The sequence below is a fragment of the Myiozetetes cayanensis genome, unplaced genomic scaffold (assembly GCF_022539395.1).
Source record: "Myiozetetes cayanensis isolate MyiCay16 unplaced genomic scaffold, myiCay2020 scf3, whole genome shotgun sequence".
NCBI classification, from domain to species: domain Eukaryota; kingdom Metazoa; phylum Chordata; class Aves; order Passeriformes; family Tyrannidae; genus Myiozetetes; species Myiozetetes cayanensis.
This window is the reverse complement of record NW_026087521.1, coordinates 1,234,157-1,254,716: the sequence shown is the minus strand read 5'-3', so window position 1 is coordinate 1,254,716 and position 20,560 is coordinate 1,234,157. Positions and strand designations below refer to the sequence as shown.

The 20,560-nt window shown below is 58.4% G+C and overlaps 2 protein-coding genes across 4 annotated transcripts; one reads left to right on the top strand and one right to left on the bottom strand.

The window, feature by feature from the left end:
* Positions 1 to 220: 220 nt before the first annotated feature.
* On the top strand, positions 221 to 2,702 carry OPN1SW (opsin 1, short wave sensitive). Its single transcript, XM_050323773.1, has 5 exons — positions 221 to 580; positions 876 to 1,044; positions 1,217 to 1,382; positions 2,008 to 2,247; positions 2,470 to 2,702. The coding sequence occupies exons 1-5, from the start codon at positions 238 to 240 to the stop codon at positions 2,590 to 2,592; spliced, it is 1,041 nt and encodes a 346-aa protein (XP_050179730.1). The 5' UTR covers positions 221 to 237; the 3' UTR covers positions 2,593 to 2,702.
* A 920-nt stretch (positions 2,703 to 3,622) lies between these two features.
* Positions 3,623 to 19,150, bottom strand: CALU (calumenin). 3 transcript variants are annotated; one of them, XM_050324792.1, is made up of 7 exons: positions 19,105 to 19,150; positions 13,191 to 13,422; positions 9,138 to 9,331; positions 5,777 to 5,943; positions 5,622 to 5,682; positions 5,140 to 5,339; positions 3,623 to 5,052 (listed from the first exon to the last, which is right to left on the bottom strand). In XM_050324792.1, the coding sequence occupies exons 1-7, from the start codon at positions 19,133 to 19,135 to the stop codon at positions 4,948 to 4,950; spliced, it is 990 nt and encodes a 329-aa protein (XP_050180749.1). In that variant the 5' UTR covers positions 19,136 to 19,150; the 3' UTR covers positions 3,623 to 4,947. The 3 variants fall into 3 exon arrangements, with proteins under 3 accessions (XP_050180749.1, XP_050180750.1, XP_050180748.1); XM_050324793.1 differs by lacking the exon at positions 19,105 to 19,150 and adding an exon at positions 16,801 to 16,816; XM_050324791.1 differs by lacking the exon at positions 19,105 to 19,150 and adding an exon at positions 15,731 to 16,245 and having other exon boundaries at positions 13,191 to 13,498.
* Between the last annotated feature and the right edge of the window lie 1,410 nt (positions 19,151 to 20,560).

Below are 20,560 nucleotides of genomic sequence, written 5' to 3'. Positions count from 1 at the left end.
GGACCCTCCCCACTCCCAGGTGTGTGAAGGGAGCCCTTCCACCCCCCCCCAAATCCCCCCAGAGCCCCGGCAATCGGCTCGGCCCGGCTCAGGGGGCCGATTAGGCGCTGAGCCCGGCTTAGCCCCCCTTCTAATCCCCAAGTTTGGCCGAGCTGAGCCCTGATCCCCCCTAAGCGGCTTTGGGGGCGCAGGGTATATCAGGGGGGAGGTCGCTGCCCCCCCCCCACCGCCACCACCATGGATGAGGAAGACTTCTACCTGTTCAAGAACCAGTCGTCGGTGGGGCCCTGGGATGGGCCCCAGTACCACCTGGCACCCATGTGGGCCTTCTACCTGCAGACCATCTTCATGGGGGTGGTGTTCCTGGTGGGCACCCCCCTGAACGCCATCGTCCTCATCGTCACCGTCAAGTACAAGAAGCTGCGGCAGCCGCTCAACTACATCCTGGTGAACATCTCCGTCAGCGGCTTCATGTGCTGCATCTTCAGCGTCTTCACCGTCTTCGTCTCCAGCTCCCAGGGATACTTCGTCTTCGGGAAGCACATGTGTGCCTTCGAGGGCTTCGCGGGGGCCACCGGAGGTACCGGGGGGGACCACGGGGGCGCTGGGGGCTGGAGGTGATGGAGTGACCACCAGGGCTGCCGGGGCCAGAGATGACCACTATGAGGATCTCCCGTGCTGTGCAAGTTGGGGTGATCACCACGGGTTGTTGGGGTGACCATCTGCACCTGTAGCAGTTGACCACTCTTAGTCTGGTGGGCCTGTAGGAGTTGGGGTGACCTGGTGACCTGGGGGTGCCACGGGGCATGGGGTGACCCCTGGCCCCAGTGGCCGTGGGCAGGGTGCAAGGCAGTGGCCGTGTCCCCCCACCCCAGGGCTGGTGACAGGGTGGTCCTTGGCCTTCCTGGCCTTCGAGCGCTACATCGTCATCTGCAAACCCTTCGGCAACTTCCGCTTCAACTCCCGCCACGCGCTCCTGGTCGTGGCGGCCACCTGGGTCATCGGCATCGGCGTCGCCATCCCCCCCTTCTTCGGCTGGAGCAGGTGGGGCTGCTGGGCACAGGGGTTTAGGGGGGCACGGGGGGGGCCCACGGAGTGCCAGGAGGGTGGTGAGACACCCAGCAGTGCCCTGGGGTGCTGTGGGGGTGCCAGGAGGGTGGTGAGACACCCAGCAGTGCCCTGGGGTGCCACTCGGTGCTGAGCGTGGGTGCTGCAGGTACATCCCCGAGGGGCTGCAGTGCTCCTGCGGCCCTGACTGGTACACAGTGGGCACCAAGTACAAGAGCGAGTACTACACCTGGTTCCTCTTCATCTTCTGCTTCATCGTCCCCCTCTCCCTCATCATCTTCTCCTACTCCCAGCTGCTCACCGCCCTGCGGGCCGTGAGTCCTGGCGGCACGGGGGGCACTGGAGCTGGGAGAAGGGGAGGGGGGTGGAGAGGGGCTGGGAAGGGGGAGAGGGAGGAAGAAATGGAGCAGAGGGAGGGATGGAGAACTGACTGGAAGGAGCAGGGGGAGGGAAGGAGGAGGGGGAGAAGGAGGGGAGGGAGGGAGGGAGGAGAGGACAGGCTGCTTGGGCAGAAGGGTGGGCAGGAGCACAGGCGGGTGCCCAGGCAGGGGGGCAAGCAGGGGATCAGGGGGTTTGGCATGGGATCAGGGGATCGGGCAGGGGATCAAGCATGGGATCAGGGGATCAAGCATGGGATCAGGGGATCAGGCAGGGATCGGGTAGGGAATCAGGGGATGGGGCATGGGATCAGGGGGTTGGGCAGGGGATCGGGCAGGGAATCAGGGGATCAAGCATGGGATCAGGGGATCAGGCAGGGGATCGGGCAGGGAATCAGGGGATCGAACATGGGATCAGGGGGTTGGGCAGGGGATCGGGTAGGGAATCAGGGGATCGGGCAGGGGATCAGGGGGTTGAGCAGGGGATCAGGTAGGGAATCAGGGGGTTGGGCAGGGGATCAGGGGGCTGGGCAGGCCCAAGGTGTCCCTGTGCCCGTCCCAGGTGGCAGCCCAGCAGCAGGAGTCGGCCACGACACAGAAGGCGGAGCGGGAGGTGTCGCGCATGGTCGTGGTCATGGTGGGGTCCTTCTGCCTGTGCTACGTCCCCTACGCGGCGCTGGCCATGTACATGGTGAACAACCGCAACCACGGCCTCGACCTGCGCCTCGTCACCATCCCTGCCTTCTTCTCCAAGAGCGCCTGCATCTACAACCCCATCATCTACTGCTTCATGAACAAACAGGTGACACCGCGGCACAGGGGGACACGCGGGGCACCCATGGGATATAAGGGACATCCAGGGGGACACATGGTCATGCCCAGGGCCACCTGCAGGGCTGGCACGTGCCCAGGGATGAGAGATGGGGGCCAACGTGGCATTAGGGGTGGGAGGACAGTGCCAGGGCCGCACATGGGGCCAGTGGCACTCTGACTGAGCCACCCCCTGCCCGCCGTGTCCCCACAGTTCCGCGCCTGCATCCTGGAGACGGTGTGTGGCCGGCCCATGACCGACGACTCCGAGGTGTCCAGCTCGGCCCAGCGCACCGAGGTTTCCTCCGTGTCCTCGAGCCAGGTCAGCCCCAGCTGAGGGGCTGCGGCACCCACCTGGCCCCCAGGACCCCCGGCTGCCCCCCCGGACCCCCGGCTGCCCCCCAGGGCCCCCAGCTGTGGGGCCGGCGCTGCCCCAGGGGTCCGGGGTCCCCGGCCAGCCTAGGATGTAGCGCGGGTGGGACAATAAACCACGGCCGCGGTCTGAGCGCAACAGGGACCCTCTGCGGGGCCCACGGGATGGGGGACACACTGCGGGAACCCTCCTGGGACCCTCGGGATGGGGACACACTGTGGGAACCCTCCTGGGATCCTCAGGATGGGGACACACTGTGGGAACCCCTGTGGGACCCTCGGGATGGGGACACACTGTGGGAACCCCTGTGGGACCCACAGGATGGGGGACACAGCACAGGGGTGGGCAGGGTGGGGGTCCCAGGAGTGGCTGTCCAGGTGTCCCCATGTGCCCCATGGTTGGGTGGGATGGGAGTCTTAGGGGTGGCTGTGCCCCACGGCAATGCCACGGTGAGACTCTGCTCCCTTGTCCCCTGCAGGCTCCACAGGCAGTGGGGGGGGGCAGGGAAGTGGGATGCTGCCCTTCCACCTCCATCCACGGGGCTGGGCTGGGGCTGAGACCCCTATCTGTGGGGCTGGATCCCCCCATTCATGGGGCTGTGATGGGGCTGAGCCCCCATTCATGGGGCTGTGGTGGGGCTGAGCCCCCCATTCATGGGGCTGAGGAGGGGCTGGATGCCCTCCATGCAGGCTGAGGTGGGGCTGGCTCCCCCTATCTGTGGGGCTGCTATGGGGCTGGATCACCCCATGGGGCTGGGGGGGGACTGAGCCCCCTATTCATGGGGCTGGGGTGGGACTGGATCCCCTCTGTGGGGCTGAGCCCCCCCGATCTCCAGTGCTGAGGGCCAGGATTCCCCTCAGGCCCCACATCACTCCCCTCCCTGAAACCCCAAACCCGCCCCCAGACCCCTCAAGCCCTTCCCCTTCCCTGGGCTCCCCCTGCCCACAGATCTAGGGGGGTTCCCCTAGATCCCAGTTTGGGGGGACACAGGAACTGGGGTCTGGCCCCCCGGCCCGTGGGGGTTGAACAGTTTATTGAGCCCCAGCCGACCCGGATCCCTTCAATCAGCCAGAGCAGAGAACCAAATAAACCCGGAGGAGGCAAAAAATCCATGTCCGGAGTCGTCAGTGAGACTCGAATCCTCGTGGATGGGGGAAGCAGGAGAGGGACCACAGGGGCTGATGGTGCACTGGGGGGCTTTCCCGGTGTTCCCAAAATCACAGCTGCTGTCCCAGATCACCCCTGGTGTCCCAAATCACCCCCCACATTCCCAGATCCCTGAGCCCAGCACGAGGACATGTTCCCAACATGCTCGCCCCTGGATTTAGGGACGGGGAGGTGGGAGAGGAGGAGGAGGAGGAGGAGGAGGAAGAGAAGGAAGAGGAGGAGGGAGGATCCAGTCAGCACTTGGAAACCCCTGGAAAAGGATTTAAGGGAAAACCCAGGAATTTGGGGGTGACCAGGCCAATTCCACACAGCTCCAGGAGCTGCGGGCAGGGACAAATGACCCAGAAGAGGGAAAACACTGGGAATCATCCCAGAGCGGGGTGGGATGGCTGGATGAGCCCACCCAAGCTGGGGGGATTCAAGGCACTTGGAGTGGGGCCGGTGCAGGGGGGGGGGGCCCGGCCAGATCCTGGGGGGCAACGATGGGGGACGGGGGGTTCCCATGCCCCGGGGTTACCTCCCCTAGGGTCCCCTCTGGGTGCCCCCTGAAACCTCCCGGGGTCCTGCTGCTGCTCCAATGGGTTTCAGGGCTTTTTTTGGGGGTTTGAATTCTCATTCCAATTTCACATCAGTGTTTCCATTTAATTTGATTTCACTTCTCGTGTTTAAATCCCACCTCAATTTCCAATTTTCGTTTTCATGTTTCATTCCAATTTTCATTTCAATTCCAACTTTAATTCCAATTTTAATTTCCCAATTCAAATTCCAATTTTAATTCCAATTCCAGCTTCGGTTCCAATTTTAATTCCAATTTCAACCTGCGTCCCAATTCCGACTTTTATTCCACCTCCAATCCCAATCCCTCTGTGAATCCCCCACTCCCCCCATAGCCCCGGGTGGCCCCGTCACCGCCCCCACGCCGGGGGGAAGTGGGGGGAGCCATTTCCACACATGGTAAAACCAAAACATACAAAAATAACCCTAAAGTCGTTAAAATCCCAGGAAAACCCACGACAAGACGAGCCCCAAGTGCTGGGGGGGGGTGGTGTGTGGCTTTCCCGAGCCCCATCCCTTTGGAGCCGGGATGGGGTTTCCCGTGGCGGGAGCGGCCTGGGCGCGGGACGGAGCCCCTGAGCAGGTGGCGGCACAGGCCTAGAACTCGTCGTGCCGCACCAGCGCCTCCCCGAAGTCCGTGGCCTGGCTGCCCACGAACAGGTCCGACTTGTCCACGATCTCCTCCCGCGTCAGCTTCCCGTCCTGCAGGGAATGCCACATCCCGCTATATCCCCCCTGCTCCTCCTCCCAGCCCGCTCCTCCCGAAATCCCACCGGAGCGCCTGCCCACCTTGTCCTGGTCGGACTCGTAGACGAGGTGCCGGGCCTCGGCCTCGGCGTGGTCGTAGTCCGAGGGCAGGATCCAATCCTTGGTCTCCTCCTTGTCCATCTTCCCATCCCGGTTCTTGTCCCGGAATTCCACAAACTGTTCCCTCTCCGTCTTCACCCACTCGGGCTCGTCGGCGTCACCATCCTGGCTGTACATGTCACCTGTGGGGAGAGTGGGATCGGGATCCCAAGGACTGACCCGAAGCCTTGAGCTCCCTAAGTCCATCCCCAAAATCCCAAACAGGGGCCCACCATTTGGGTCAGGATTCCACCCCAAAATCCCCAACAGTGGCCCAAGGTGGAGGGCAGAAGTTGAGAAGTTGGAAGAGAGAACATTCCCAGAGGGGGAAGGATGGGAAGGATGTGCCGGCAGCGGCTGACACCGCACGGGGAAACGGAAGGGACACGGAGGGGACATGGAGCACCGTGGCTCCGGCATCTCACCGATGTACTCCTCCAGATCAATGAAGCCATCACCGTTCTTGTCAATGTCCTCCATGGTTTCCTGCACAGAGACATGAGCCAGACCTGGAGTGATACCCACCCCACCAGAGCTTCCTGGGAACACCCCCTTCCCAACACCTGCGTGCCAGCCCCACCTGCACGACGATGTCCTTCATGTAGTCGTACTCCTCGGGGTGCAGGAAGGCCGTGAACTCCTCCTTGGTGGCCGCCAGGTCCCCGTCCTTGTCGGCCATCTTGAAGCGCCGCTCGTCCCGCACCATCATCTGTTTGTAGTTGAAGCCGTCGTCGGGGTCGGGATCATCTGGGAAGGAGCAGAGGGAGAGCCCAGATCAGCTCAGGCAGGGGAGGGACCATGGTCAGCACCAACCCAAACCAACCACAACCCAACCCGAGCATAACCCAACCCAACCACCACCTCAATATCCTCACCCTCAACTCAAACTCATCGCCAGCTCAACCTCCTCAGTGGGGCCCTTCTCACCCTCAACTTCCTCAGCACAACCTCAACCTCCTCCACCCCAACCTCAACCCCCCACCTCAGCCCAACCTCCCGACGCTTCGCCACTGCAGCCTCCACCGCAGCTCCTGGCAGCCGCCACGTCTCTCCTGCGCCCATTCCCAGGAGAAGGAGGAGCTGCAGCAGCCCCGGGATTGCGGCACTCCCAGGGAGAGGCCCCAGTAGACAGGGCCCAGGAGGGTTTGGCCGGCACGGTCGGAGGCTCAGCTGGAGCTATTTCGGGAGGGGAATGTGTAAGGGGATCTCGCTCGCTGCCGGGGCAGCGGCAGAGCCGGGAGGCATCGGCCGGGTGGGATCACAGGGCCACCACCGGCAGCGGGAGAGGAGCTCTGGGACACGGAACTGGCAGTGTCCCTGTGGAGAACATGGATCCAGGAGGATGTGGCTGTGGCCACGCTCTGGGTTAGGTTAAACCAGAGCCAGGCTCCAAAAGGCTCAGTCCCTTTGTCCCTGTTCTGCTACCTGGAACAAAAGGCAAGGATTACGGAGCTCTGGATCAAGGGACTCCAGATTAAGGAGCTCTGGAGCAGCCCCAGAGCCATTAAATATCTAAAGATTTTAAGGCACCTCTAGGGTAGAATGAACCCAAAATTCCCTATTCTATTGCCAAGGTTTCACCTTGGGAAGCGGCACAGCTTCCCAAGCAAGGAAACCCTCAGGATTTGGCCCATTCCTCAACTGCTGTCAGGCCAACTGATGAGTTTGATGGAGGGCGGGGGGGCCAGGTGGGCTAAAAATGGTCAACCCCCCTCGCTCCAAGAGCCTGCAAAGCCACTCTGTGTCTTGGTCCCTGGGCAGAGGGAGGTTTGGGGGAGCAGATGGAGAAGCTTCCCCTGGAATGAACATTCCGGGTTTCAGATTCCACTCTAGGACTCATGAGTTAACAAAAATAGGATAATGATGATGATGATGATGATGATTCGGATCCCATCCCAGGACTCAGGAGTTAACAGAAATAGGATAATGATAATGATGATGATTCAGATCCCACCCCAGGACTGAGGAGTTAACAATAACGGGATGATGATGATAATATGATGATTATTATTCTATTTTGATTTTGAAGGGAGTTTCGAAGGGATTTTCACTCTAAGATGAAGCTCTTGGATATTTACCACTTGGTATTCCCTGCTTCCTGGGATTCCCCCAGTGGAGCCCCCCACACTGCTCAGTGACACCTCTGGGGGCCACCTGGTGACTCATTCTCGTCTTTAATTAACTAATTAATAAAACCATCCACAGCACCTGGGGGGGTTTTGCTGACAAAACACTGCATTCCTGACCCTTTGGAGCAGCCCAGGGCAGTACTGCCTGCCAACGCTCCGGAGGCACTTCCCAGGCATTCCAGCCCTGCTCTGGCCAGGGAGGGGAGCGAGGGGAAGGGAGGGAATCTTCCAGCAGCAAGGAACCGGGGAAAAGCGATTCCTGCCGAGAGGAGCCGGAGCCAGGGCGTGAGGCGGGACCCTCCCGGCGCTCCGTAAGGACACAACTATGTGGGAGCAGCACGAGCTGAGGCTCCATCGGGGCCTGCCAAGGACACTCAGCCTCCAGCACCGCTCCGGGTTCGGGATTGGCCATACTGGGGCTGGGCACTGCCCTCTCGCTGCTCTGGCTGTGGGAAGGGGCTTCTCCTTAAGCTCATTAAGAGGGTTTCACTAATTCCAGGGTTTCTCATTAAGGTTTTTCTTTTATTAAGTTTCCCCTCCTTAAGTTTTCCCTCCTTAAGGTTTTCCTCATTAAGGTTTATATTTTTCCCTGTCCCACGCCCACAGGTCTTAAATCCCACCCCAGACCCCTCAAACCCCTCACGTAAAAAAGGGTGTTCCAACCCTTCCCAGGATCTCTCCTTCCCCTTCCAGGCTGGATTTACATGGGCAGATAAGCACAGATCCCAGAAATCCATGGCAAAGGGAGGCTTGGGAAGCGCTGCCCCAGCCCGGGAAGGGGTGGGGGATTTTTCCCCAGCCACCAGCACGGTAAACCCAGATCCTCCCCGAGCCCGAGGGACACGGATGAGCCCGAGGGAGATGGATGAGCCTCCCGTGTGGCAGCTCCCCCTCCGCACATCCCACGGAGCAGTTTGACTATTTTTGGCAATATTTAGGAAATTTGAGCGGGGTTTCACGCTCTGGAGCCGCGGCTCCTCCGCCCGGCCCCGTCTGCGGTGCGGGAGGCAGGAGCTGGCACAGGGAGCGGGTGTTTTAAGGTTTTAACCCCAAAACAGCTGCTCCTTCCTGTGCTCCTGGGGGTGTCTGAGGCTCGTGTTCTAAAATCCCCAAGTTCCAGAGTCTAACACTGCTCCTGGGACAAGGGAAAGGGTTCTGCTGATGGTTTTTGTGGATTAGGGGTGGGATGGACACACTAAGGTGGTTTCAGAGCCACAGGTCAGTTGGTTTTGCCTGCAGGTTCCAAATGTCCCCATGAGCCAGGAATTCCAAAGGATCAAAAACCTCCATTCTTGCATGCTGTTAATCCCTAAATCAGTGGGATTCAGCCCAGAGCTGTGTTTGTCCCCAGAGACATCAATAACACAAGGCTGGGGCTCTGTGGGGGCACAAACATCCCCTTGTAGGGGGAGGTTCACATATTTTGGGTTCTTTTCCTTGGATTTCCCTTCAGTAATGCCACCAGAAGGTCAATTTGGGGAGTCTGGGGGATTTTTAAGCGAGACTTTGGGGCCACCTGCCCAGGCTGGCACATCCCTGGGTTCATTCCAGGGGACAAATCCAGCTTGGGCCAAGTCAAATTCCCACCGCTGCTGCTCCTCCACGCTCCCAATCATGGAGTTCTTCTGGGCCTCCTTAATCCAGGCTCCAAGCTCCCTCTCTGCCACAACCCCATCCTGATCCATGTCCCTCCCTCTGACCCTCACCCCACAACCCCCTCCCGATCCATGAACATCCCACTGACCCTCGTGAACAGCTCGTCCCAACTGCTGGCTCCAGGAAAGGCTCATCCCGAGCACCACCAGGACCTACCCAGGATGTATCCATAGGTGGCATTTTTATACTCCTCCCAGGAGACCAGCCCATCCTCGTTGAGGTCGTGGCCCTTCCACTGCCGCTCCACATCCTCGTAAATCCAGCGCTTCTGGGCAAACTTGATCCAGGCCTTGAGCTCCTCCACCGTCACGAACCCGTCGCCATCCTCGTCTATTTTCCCTACAATCTTCCTGTGGGAAACATGGAGAAATCCAGCTAAATGTTAAAGAAAACAAGAGGCTACAGGGGAGGGAATGGGAAGGGGAAGAGGGAGCAAGTAGAATTTGGGAATTCAACTATTTGGAGAGTTTATCCCTAAAACCAGCTGCCAAAACCCCAGCTCAGCCACTATTGGGCCACTCAGGTTTTGGTTTGTTCAGGAATTAAAGGTTTTTGGGGAAAAACTTCCTTATCAGACCTTTGGGAAAGACCCATCCGTGTGTCCTTCCCACTGAGATGGCACCGGATGGGGAGCACGGACATGGCTTTCTACTAAAAACGGGAATCTCGGCTCCGCCTCTCCTGGTGGCGTGAGGAACAAGGCAAGGTGGTTACGGAACATGGGAATTCTACTATTTGGAAAGTTCATCCTTCAAATCAACGTTTGGTTTAGCTGGTGAAACACCAGCTCAGACACGGAAAACACCGGCTCCGACACGGAAATCACCGCTCGGGCTTTGGTTTCTTCAGGAATTACGAATTTCAGCAGAAAAGCTTCTTTGTTAAAGCCCCATCCGTGCGTCCTCCCACCTCGATGGTGCCGGGTGAGGAGCACAGGCACACGTTTTTCCCTAGAACTGGGAAGTTGGGCCGGTCCCACCCGCTGCCCGGGGCAGCAACCGGAGCAGCCGCGTGCCTCCGTTATTTTTAGCAGCAGCTGTAGGAGAAGCCACGGCAGGAATGCGGGATCCAGGGGCAGATGGGAGCTGGGGGGATGGTGGGGGCTGTTGGATCCGTGGGGTTTGCTCCAGCTCCACGCCGGGACGGTTTTGAGCTCCCCCCCCCCGGATGAAAATCAGGGATAAATCAGTCCCAAAAAATCGTTTGTCTGGTGAAGCAAGATCCTGGTTTTTCTCCTTTGACAGGGAGGTTTAATGGAAAGCCATTCAGGAATCCTGAGCTCAACCGAGGTATTTGAGGAATTTTAAAAGACAGGTGGAAAATAACGGCATTTTTAAATCACCAGCAGGACAATTAATTCCCAAAATACTGAGGCAAAGGGAAACCTGGACACTGGAGCCACCTGCACTTGCTCCCAGGTTTTTGTGTTCCAGAATTGCCTTGATCAAGGAAAACCAAGAATTCTTCCATGGCACAATGGGAAGCTGGAGAGAGAACTGTGAGAAAACCGGGGGAAACACAGGATTTGACTCTGGCAGAGTCTCGGCATGGGGGCAGCATGGGGTGCCCTGCCTGGGAGACCTGAGGGGTTTTACAGAGCAACATGTAACATAAATATGTAAATGTGCAACCAGAGCTCCTCAACAGAGCCCAAACTTACAGGGAAATCAGGTAAAATACTACAGAAATATTTCAGAATTTTCCATCTCCACGTGCAAAGTGTCTCCTCCAATATTCCTGATTGAACTTCGCAGGAAATCATGAAAAATGTCACAGAAACATTCAGAGCTTTCCACATAAATATATTAAAAAAAAGATCAATAATATCACATGAATATTAAACATTGGCCATTATAAATATATAAGCCACAAATAAATCAGAGGTTTCAGGGAAACAATTCCACGTTTCCCTTTCCCAGGTGGGAAAATGGCCAAAGCAGCTTTTTCAGGGCAGTTTGCAGGGGGTTAATTAGAGAACAGCTTCCCAGGAAAGTCAAACAGCTTCCCTCTCCAGCCTGGAGCTGGGCACTCAGGAAGCTCCCAAACCTCCTCCCCCCAGCTGGTCCCGAGCCCAGGGCCAGCACCAGCTGCTCCCGGCTGCTTTCCCAGGGCAGGAGCCACCGAATCCGAACATTTTCCCAAACCCCCCCACTCTGTCCCCCTGCAAGAGCGGGGACAGCAGATGTTTGGGAAGGGCTGGCAGCTGCTCCTCGTTCCCACTCCCTGATGCAAGGGGATCTGGGTGCCCAGTGCTGCTGCCAGGGAATGTTGCTCGGACAAAACAAGGTAGAGCACAGTGGGACCTCGTTCCCAAATCCCTGACTGACAGAGCACAGGACATTGTTCCCAAATCCCTGACTGCCCAAAAAGCAGAGCTGCATGCAAAGATCTGGTCAAGCCCGAGGCGGAGCTCTCCTAGGAAAATGGGCCCTTCCCACAGCACAACTCCCGTTAAAGCGCAGAATTTATGGAATCAGACCTGGGTAACAAGTTTATCAAAGCAATTCCAGCTGGGGAAAGTGGGAATTGGCCCTCTGTGGATAAAAGGGAGGCTGGTTTGTTGTGTGGAGGGCGTTGAATCTCTGATGGAAACTCTGCCCGGGCGGCACTACCGGCGTTCCGGCAGATAACTCAGCAGAACAATGGGATTGAGCCGTGACGGAGCCCTTGGATCGGGAACGTGGCGGGGGAGGGAGGCCAGGGGGGCCCTGCCTGCTGCAGCCGGAGCTGCAGTTCCCTTGGAATCTGCCACTGCTCCAGGAGGATTGAGGGGTTTGCTCTGATTTCCCAGGCAAAAAAGCCTCCTGGATCCTGTATTTTGGACGTTGCAGAACAACCGGGGCCTGGCTCCAAGGGATCCAGGGGTTTTCCAGATTAAACAGTCCCTAAGCGGGGAAAATTCCCCTCTGGCCTCCAAGAGTGAAGTGCTGAGGGCGAGGCCAGCAGCTCCCTCCTACCCTGAGCCTGGATGATCCATAGGGATGAATGGAGAGTCCATGGAAAAGCCTGGCAGCCCCCGCCCCGCACATCCCACTGTATCCGTGAGGTTTGGTTCGCTCCGGGGGTTCCCTCACCACCCACACGTGGCTGAGCTTTTCCTTCCCATCAGGGAGCCCCATTCCCAAAAATCTCCCAAAATTCACCACGGGCTGCAGCGGGTGCTGCTCCAGCAGCAGCACAGTCGGGATGCTCAGCTGCCAAAAGGGGAGGTTTAGGTGGGATATTGGGAAGGAATTGCTGGCTGGGAGGGTGGGCAGGCCCTGGCCCAGGTTGGCCAGAGAAGCTGTGGCTGCCCCTGGATCCCTGGGAGTGTCCAAGGCCAGGTTGGACGGGGTTTGGAGCAACCTGGGATAGTGGGAGGTGTCCCTGCCCATGGCAGGGGTGGCACTGGATGGGCTTTAATGCCCCTTCCTGCCCAAGTCATTCCATGATACCATGAAACTCAACCCAACTCCCCTCAGAATTCCGGGATTGGAGCCCAACATCCCAAGGAGTGTCCCGAGCTCCCCAGAGAGCCTCCAGCCCACCCTGCTCCCTCCTCGGGACTGCAGCTCTCAGGGATGGAGCCGCTCAGAGCCCCTGGAACAACTGCGGGGCAGCTGCTGCAGGGACACAACGGCCCCACTCTGCTCCCGGGAATGATCCCAGAGCCAGACTAGGGGGGCTGGGAATGCCCAGCCAGGGATCAGGGGAAGCACAGCCATCCCAAATCCCAGGGAGAACCATCCCATCCCAGAGGAGAACCATCCCATCCCAGAGGAGAACCATCCCATCCCAGGGGAGGCACAGCCATCCCAAATCCCAGGGGAGGCACAGCCATCCCAAATCCCAGGGGAGGCAGAGCAATCCCAGATCCCAGGGGAGGCCCATCCCATCCCAGAGGAGAACGATCCCATCCCAGGGGAGGCACAGCCCCGCGCCAGAGAGGGAATCTCCACGCAGGTTGTGTTTTCCCAGCTCCCAACCAGCTGGGAAGCTCCAGGGATCCCAGGGGTTCTGGCACTACCTGGAGAACACGGACAGCCCCCCACTGTCACCTCCACTCTGGAGCTCTGGGAAGCACCCAGCGCTGGGAATGTCTCCAGGTGACTTTTTGGGGAATGCCCGGTGCTGGGCAGAGACAGTTCCCGCTCCAGGCGGCTCCGGAGGCTGGAGCGGGCTCTCCAGCATCACAGCTCCCCCCGGGAATGCTGGCGGGGCCGTCCTTACCCCAGGCGCTCCTTGCTCTCCTCGGGGGTGAGCTGGTCGAAGCTCTTGGCCTCCTCGGCTCCCAGGAAGGCGTCGTGGTCGTAGTCGAAGCTCTGGGCGTCGTCGTGTTCGCGGGCGCTGAGCGGGGCCTCCCGCACCACCCGCTCCTTGCGCTCCGTCGGCTTCCCGGAGCCGCACAGCGCCCACGCCAGCAGGCACAGCAGGAGCCGCGGGAACAGCATCCTCCCTGGGCCTGCACGGGGACACGGATGGCCGGGATGGGCACGGGGAAGGGCGGCCGGATCGCCGGGGACGGGCACGGAGCGGAGCTGGAATGGGAGCGGGGGCAGGTTGGTGGGGGGGAAAAAACGGGGATGAGGGATGGTTGTCTGGGAAAAAATGGGGATTAGTGCTGGTTGCCTGGGGAAAAAATGGGGAATTATGTGGAGGTTACTGGGGAAAAACCAGATTAATTAATATAGATTATGGGGCCAAAAATGAGGAATTAATCCAGACAATAAAGTGATAAATACAGATTGCCTGGGCAAAGATGATGAACTAATGCAGACTGTCTGGGAAAATGGGGAATTAGTGCACATTATCTGGGAAATGGGGAATTAGTGCACATTATCTGGGAAATGGGGAATTAGTGCACATTATCTGGGAAAAAAGGGAAATTAATGCAGGTAATCTGGGAAAATGGGGGATTAGTGCACATTATCTGGGAAAGAAGGGAAATTAGTGGAGGTAATCTGGGAAAATGGGGGATTAGTGCACATTATCTGGGAAAGAAGGGAAATTAGTGGAGGTAATCTGGGAAAATGGGGAATTAGTGCACATTATCTGGGCACAAATGACTGATTAATGCAGCTTGTCTGGGAAAACGGTTTAATTCCTGCAGATTCTCAGGGCAAACTGATTAATTCATCCAGATTATCGGGGCACAGTAATGAGCTGATACAGGTTATCTGGGCAAAAGCGATTCCCTGGCACGGAATATCAGGGTACAGCAATTAATTAACACAGATTATCGAGGCATAGGGATTAATTAATGTGCATTATAAGGGCACAGGGATTAATTAATGTGGATTATCAGGACACAGGGATTAATTAATGTGGATTATCAGGACACAGTGACCTTTGAGTCCCTGGCACGTGCGGACACCCCAGAGCCACTCCCACTCCCAACCCCCATCCCAGAGTCCCCTGGAGCAACAGCTGGGGCTGGGAGAGGATCCAAGGGTGGAGAAGGGGATCCCACTGGGAGGGAAGGGGATCCCAATGGGAGGGAAGGGGATCCAGCATGGAGAAGGAGATCCCAGCAGGAGGAATGGGAACACACCCAGCACAGCACGTGCTCTCCTCTGTCCCGACATTCCCTTTAAATTCCAATCTGAGTATTCCCTCCTCTGATCCATTTAACCCTAAACTTATATCAAGATATTCCCTTTCTCTAACTCTTTCAATCTAAGTTTAATCAGGATATTCCCCATCCAGAGCTCTTAAATCCGAATTTAATTCGGGATATTCCACACCCTCACTGCTTTAATCGAAATTTAAGCCAAACGTATTCCCCATCCTCATCCCTTTAAATTTACATCCAGGTGCTCCCCACCTTCAGCTCTTTAAATCTGTGTTTAAACTCCGGGTATTCCCCATCCTTATGCCTTTAACCTGGACTCAGAGCAAGGAATTCTGCCCTGGGAGTGACCTAGGAATGACCCAGGACTGGCCCCATGTCAAACTAGGACAGTGGCATCAGGACACGGGGACAAGGACATGGAAAAGCCCCTTCCTGCCCCTTTTTTGGGAGGAGGATTTATTGGGCCATTCAGAAAACCTGCAAAGTCCAATTCCTTTGGAAGTTTGGGGGGAGCAGGGAAAGGGGATTTGGGTTATAAAGAGGAAAAAGTCACTTTTTTGGTGTTTCCAGGAAAGAAAAACATTCCAGGAGGAGGGGAAAGGAGGGGAAAAGCCAATTCCAGGTGTTATCTAAACAGAGCTCTGGATATATCCCCGTCCCAGGGATCTGACTCTTGCTCATTCCAGGCACATCCCAGGGATCAGCCCGGCCTGGGGCACAGAGTGACCTGGAACGGGGTCAAACACCCTGATTTTATCTCCAGAGTCCACACAGAGCCTCTGGAAGCCACTGCAGAGGGACACTCCGACCTCCAACCGGATCCAGGCACGGATCCTGGGAGAGGTGCTCGGAGAGGCCAAACCAACACACCAACTGCTACCCACAATTATCCATAAAAACCCTGGCAGCACCTTCTGCCAGCCAATGGGATGGACCCCGAGATTCCCCCTGGAAAAAACAGCCCTTTTCCAGCTGGGAAGGGCAGCGGATCCCTCTTCTCCCGAGCAAAGAGGGGAAGGCAGGAACAGGGATCAGTGGTGGGAAAGGTGGGGGCTGTCCCCTCGGAATGGGGGGTCTGGAACCTCAGCTGGGGGAGGAATTCGTCATTCCAGGAGGGCTGGGTGGGTTATTGATGGAGGAACTTGGGTTTGCTTCAATACTGATGAATAAATAAACCCAGAATTCCCATTGGGCTCACTTGGAATTCCACGCCGGGCTCGGAATTGTGGTGGGATTTACAGCAGGAGCCCCTCTGGAAGCACATTTCCCACCTGGGAAGCTGATAAGATCCCACAAAACCCCCTCAGGGGCGACACAATTCGTTCAGGTTTGGGAATCAGCTCCTGTTGTGGCTTTTTATGGGATTGATCCCGTTGGAGCAGCCAGGCACCAATTACCTGGGACACCCAGTGCCACACGAGGACACAGGAAGGGGGAAGGGGGCACCTCTGAGGGGAATTCCCAGCCCTGGGGGAATTTATGGATCTGAGGGAGTCACTGGGAGCCCAAACCAATCCCAGGGTATAAACGGGCAGGTCCTGCCCCAAACCAGCCCCCCAGGGCCTGGGGGTCACCGACGGCTCCGGAAGGGGAAAACGGATTTGGGGTGACACCCCATGCAGGACGGCACCACCAGGGGTCCCACAGCCCCTTATCCCGGGAGTCCCACAGGCCCTTATCCCGTTATCCCGGGGGTCCCACAGCCCCTCATCCCGTTATCCCGGGGGTCCCACAGCCCCTTATCCCGTTATCCCAGGGGTCCCACAGCCCCTCATCCCGTTATCCCGGGAGTCCCACAGCCCCTTATCCCGTTATCCCGGGGATCCCCAGCCCCTTATCCCGTTATCCCGGGGGTCACACAGCCCCTTATCCCGTTATCCAGGGGGTCCCACAGCCCGTCACCCGTCGGAGGACGCTGCGGGGTTGCCCGCGGGCCGGTCCCGGGCGGGCGGCGGGGCCCGGACGGGGCTCAGTGCCCGGGACGGGGCAGCCCCGGCCCGCCCTGGGTCTGGCACACGGGCGGCCCCGGGGCCGCTCAGCACCGCACGGGCCGGGCCCGGCTGCGGCAGTCGCGGGCACGGCGGCGGTGCCGCTCCCGCCCGTTCCCATGGCGACCGGGCCCGGCCGCGTTACCGCCGCCACACAGCGGCCCGGCACAGCCACCGCCGCCGCCTCCCGCTCCCCGGGCCCGAAGCCCATGCCCGGATCGGAACGAACCGAATCGATCCGATCCCATCCCATCCCATCCCGTCCCGTCCCGTCCCTCACCGTCCCAGCCGCCGCCGCCGCTCCGCGCACCGGAAGTCGTTGCCCCGCCACGCCGCACGGCCCCCCGCGCGCCCGCGCTGCCAGCCAATCACAGCCCGGCCGCTCCTCCCCCGCCGCGCCGTTCTCCGCGCTGATTGGTCCGATCCGCCGTCACTCCGCACCTGCGCCCGCCCCTTTCTCGCCGCGCCCCGCCCACCCCTCCCGTCCCTGCCATCCTCTGTCCCCGCCCCCCCACGCGCGGGGCGCCGGAGCTGATTGGCTGGAAAGCGCCACGTCCTCAGGCGCGCGCCGGCCGCCGGCCCCGCCCCCCCGAGGGGCGCCCCGTGCTCACTGCGCACGCGCCTGGGAGGGACAGGGGGGTGGAAAAGGCGGGAAAGTCGAGGCGGCGGGGGCGCCATGTTGGGGGGGGCGAGGGGGCCATTCCAGGGCCATTCCAGGGCTATTCCAGAGCCATTCCCAGGGCCATTCCCAGCCTTTCCCACCCGGACAAGCAGCGGGGCTGCCACGGAGCCTCTCGGGTGGAGTTCTGGCCACAGAGCCATGGAAACAGTTGCGTTCACACAGTCATAGGCTCCCCTGAGCCGCAGGGACCCACAGGGATCACTGATCCAACCCCTGGCTCTGCACAGACACCCCAACAATCCCACCCTGGCCCCGAGAGCGCTGTCCAAACACTCCTGGAGCTCTGGAGCTGTGACCTCTTCCCTGTTCAGTGCCTGACCCCCCTTTGGGGAAGAACCTTTCCCTGAGATCCAACGTGACCCTGCCCTGGCACAGCTCCAGCCCTTCCCTCATTCCTGACATCTTTGTCCAGCTGGGCTGGGCAAAGATGTCAGGAATGACGTGGGGAGAGACAGAATTGAAACATTTTTAAACTGCAAGAGAGAGATGGAAGGGCTGGAGCAGGGAAGGGAACGGGGCTGGGAAGGGTGTGGAGAACTCCTGAGGGAGCTGGGGGGGCTCATCCTGGAGAAAAGGAGGCTCGGGGGGACCTTCTGCCTCTGCAAGTCCCTGCCAGGAGGGGATGGGGCACAGAGTGGACTCCATGGGCTGCGAAGACTTTTCCAACCTCTGGGATTCTGGGAAAGCCTTACTGAAATCCCAAAGGATTTCCTCTGGCTTCAATGGATCACCTCAGGGAAGACCTTGAGGAGGTTTGGCAGCCGGGATGTTCCCTGGTGGCCCCATGGGTGTGGTGTTCCTTCTCCGTAACTCCCAGAGTGACCTTCTCCATGCTTGGACCAGGCACCAAAAGGAGACAACAGGCCTGGAGCTTCCAGGTCGTCCTTGTCGCCCTCCTGGAAAATTGGGATGTTTGCCAGCTGCCAGGGGATTTCAGTTGGAAACCATCCCCAGCACTGCCAAGGCCACCACTGACCCATGTCCCCAAGTGCCACATCCACAGGGTTTGGAAATCCTTCCAGGTTACAGGCACTCCACCCTGCCCTGGGCAGCTGTGCCAGGGCTGGACAGCGCTTTCCATGAGGGAATTCCTCCTCATGGCCAACCTGAGCCTCCCCTGGCACAGCTTGAGGCCGTTTCCCCTTGTCCTGTCCCTGTTCCCTGGGAGCAGAGCCCGACCCCCCCCGGCTCCCCCCTCCTGGCAGGGACTTGCAGAGCCAGAAGGTCCCCCCTGAGCCTCCTTTTCTCCAGGATGAGCCCCCCCCAGCTCCCTCAGGAGTTCTCCAGCCCCTTCCCAGCTCCCTTCCCTTCCCTGCACACGCTCCAGCCCCTCTCTCCAGGTGGGTCCCAGCCATGCTCCAGACGTGTCCTAAGCCATGAGCACATGGATCTGGAAATAACCTCAGGGCTCCTCTCTTGGAGTGACAGCCCGGCTATAAATAAACCCACTCGCTCCGGTGGCCGAGGCTGCGCCGCTCTAAAGGGCTCCTTGGACGAGGTGTGATGCCATCGGCAGGGAATGTCTCCCGATCCCGGTTTACGGGCTCCCAGCAGCGTCAGGTTCTATTTAACCCGCGCTGGCTCCTCGCGGTGACACATCGGGGCTGAGGTCAGCGCCGATGCCGAGGGATGAGCCCCGGGAGCCGCGTCTGCCCCGCTCCCCGCGGAGCCCCCGGAGAGAAACCGGCGCTTCCAGGGCCGTGATTCATCCCCATCCCGCAGAAATGCCTAAATTAGGGCAGCGGGAGAGGCCAGGGCTGCGGCTCCCCCGCTCCGAGGGAGCTGTGCCGGGGCAGAGGCTCCCGGCGGATATTTACAGTCCATGAGATAATTCCCTCTACCCTCGCGGGGCCAGGACTGACACAGCCCCGCAGTGAAGTCACAGCCTGAAAAAAAACTCACCCGAAGTTACTTGGAGAACCTCCCGCTGCATCTCTCCCCTCGTTAATCCCCCCCTTGGATCTGGCAGGCTCTCAAAGGGAACACGATCCCGGAGATCGGGAGCGGGCACTGGCAGCAGGAGATCTGTTTGGTTTTGTTCATCAGAGGTGGCTCGGCGGGGCTGAGAGGGCTTTTCGGTCAAAAGGTGACTCAGCAAGGTTGAAATGCTTTGCTCGTTGAAAATGCGCCTTGGAGGGGGTTGAGGTGGGTCTTTTAAATAAAAAATGGCTTGAGGGGGTTGGGATTTATTTTTTTTAATTAAAAAAAAACAGTTTGAGGGGCGTTTAGAAGTTTTTTTAATAAAAAATGCCTTGAGGTGCTGAAGTGTTTGGTTATTTTAATAAAAGGTTGGGGGGCATCTCTGTGGTTTTTAGACTTTAATGCTTGTGGATTTCAAGCTTTTCTTTACTCCCCAGAGGACTCCAGATTTTTCTCTTTCCAAGAAATCCCAGAGAACCTCCAGTTGGAAGGATGCAGGGCTCCCAGGAAAATGGGGAGCAGCCCAGCTTTCCCCAGGTCTGGCCCATGCCAGTGGGAGCAGGTGATCCACCTCTTACCCCACAATCCAGTCTGACCATCCCTAATGGGAATCAAATCCCATTCGATCCATCCATGGCTGCCGTTCTTGTGTTGACTGAGCCCGGCCGTTTTCCCTGCTCTGGGAGTGATTTATTGCATTTCCTCACAGAAGTGCTCATGTAAATCCCTTTGCCTCTTCTTTTGAAGGAGCCAAAGAACCCCTGAGCTCCAAGTCCCTCATGAACCCCCTTTTCTCTGCTTCTCAGACCATTCCCATTGTTCCTTGTTCCACTTCTCCCAGTTTCTCAATCTTTTAAAGCCACTGACACATTGCAGCTGGATCCTCTTTGTTCACAATACTTAGCACAAGGCAAAACCAACTCCCAATCCCTGCTTTCCCGTCTCAAGCTCCCCAATCCCAGGATCCCACTGTTTTTCCCCAAACTGTGGACATTTAATGGTTTCTCCCCACTGACAGATGACATTTCCCTTCCCCTTGGCCTTGTCCTGCTCCTGGCCTGTGCTGAGAGCAGCTCCACCCCAAACTGGGGGGTGATAATCCAATTTTCACACACTTCCCAGCTGGATATTCATTAATGGGACCTTCAGATGCTTCCAAACCCCAGAATTTAGCAAACCATGTTATTTATTAACCAGCTTTTGGGCTGCAGCCCCGTTTGCCCCCTTGTCACACACCTTGGCCAGCAGAGCTCCAGGGAGGATGGCCTCAGGATCTGGGCAAAGGAGGAGGGAATTTTATGTGTCTCATGCCCTGCCTCAGTTTACCTCAGCCAATGGGAAGATGGCTTTGGAAAGCCCAAACCACCAAACCTTTCCCAGCTTCCTCCAATGACTCATTCCCGATTTACCCCGATGCTCCTGTGCCTCGTCCTGACCC

Coding starts and splice junctions, on each gene's coding strand:
- OPN1SW (XM_050323773.1), top strand. CDS start 238: ATGGATGAGGAAGACTTCTACCTGTTCAAGAACCAGTCGTCGGTGGGG. Junction 1,045..1,216: donor CCCTTCTTCGGCTGGAGCAG/GTGGGGCTGCTG, acceptor TGGGTGCTGCAG/GTACATCCCCGAGGGGCTGC. Junction 2,248..2,469: donor ACTGCTTCATGAACAAACAG/GTGACACCGCGG, acceptor GTGTCCCCACAG/TTCCGCGCCTGCATCCTGGA.
- CALU (XM_050324791.1), bottom strand. CDS start 15,796: ATGTGCTTCCAGAGGGGCTCCTGCTGTAAATCCCACCACAATTCCGAG. Junction 13,499..15,730: donor AGCCCGGCGTGGAATTCCAA/GTGAGCCCAATG, acceptor CTCCCATTCCAG/CTCCGCTCCGTGCCCGTCCC. Junction 5,944..9,137: donor CACCTATGGATACATCCTGG/GTAGGTCCTGGT, acceptor GCTCCTTCCCAG/ATGATCCCGACCCCGACGAC.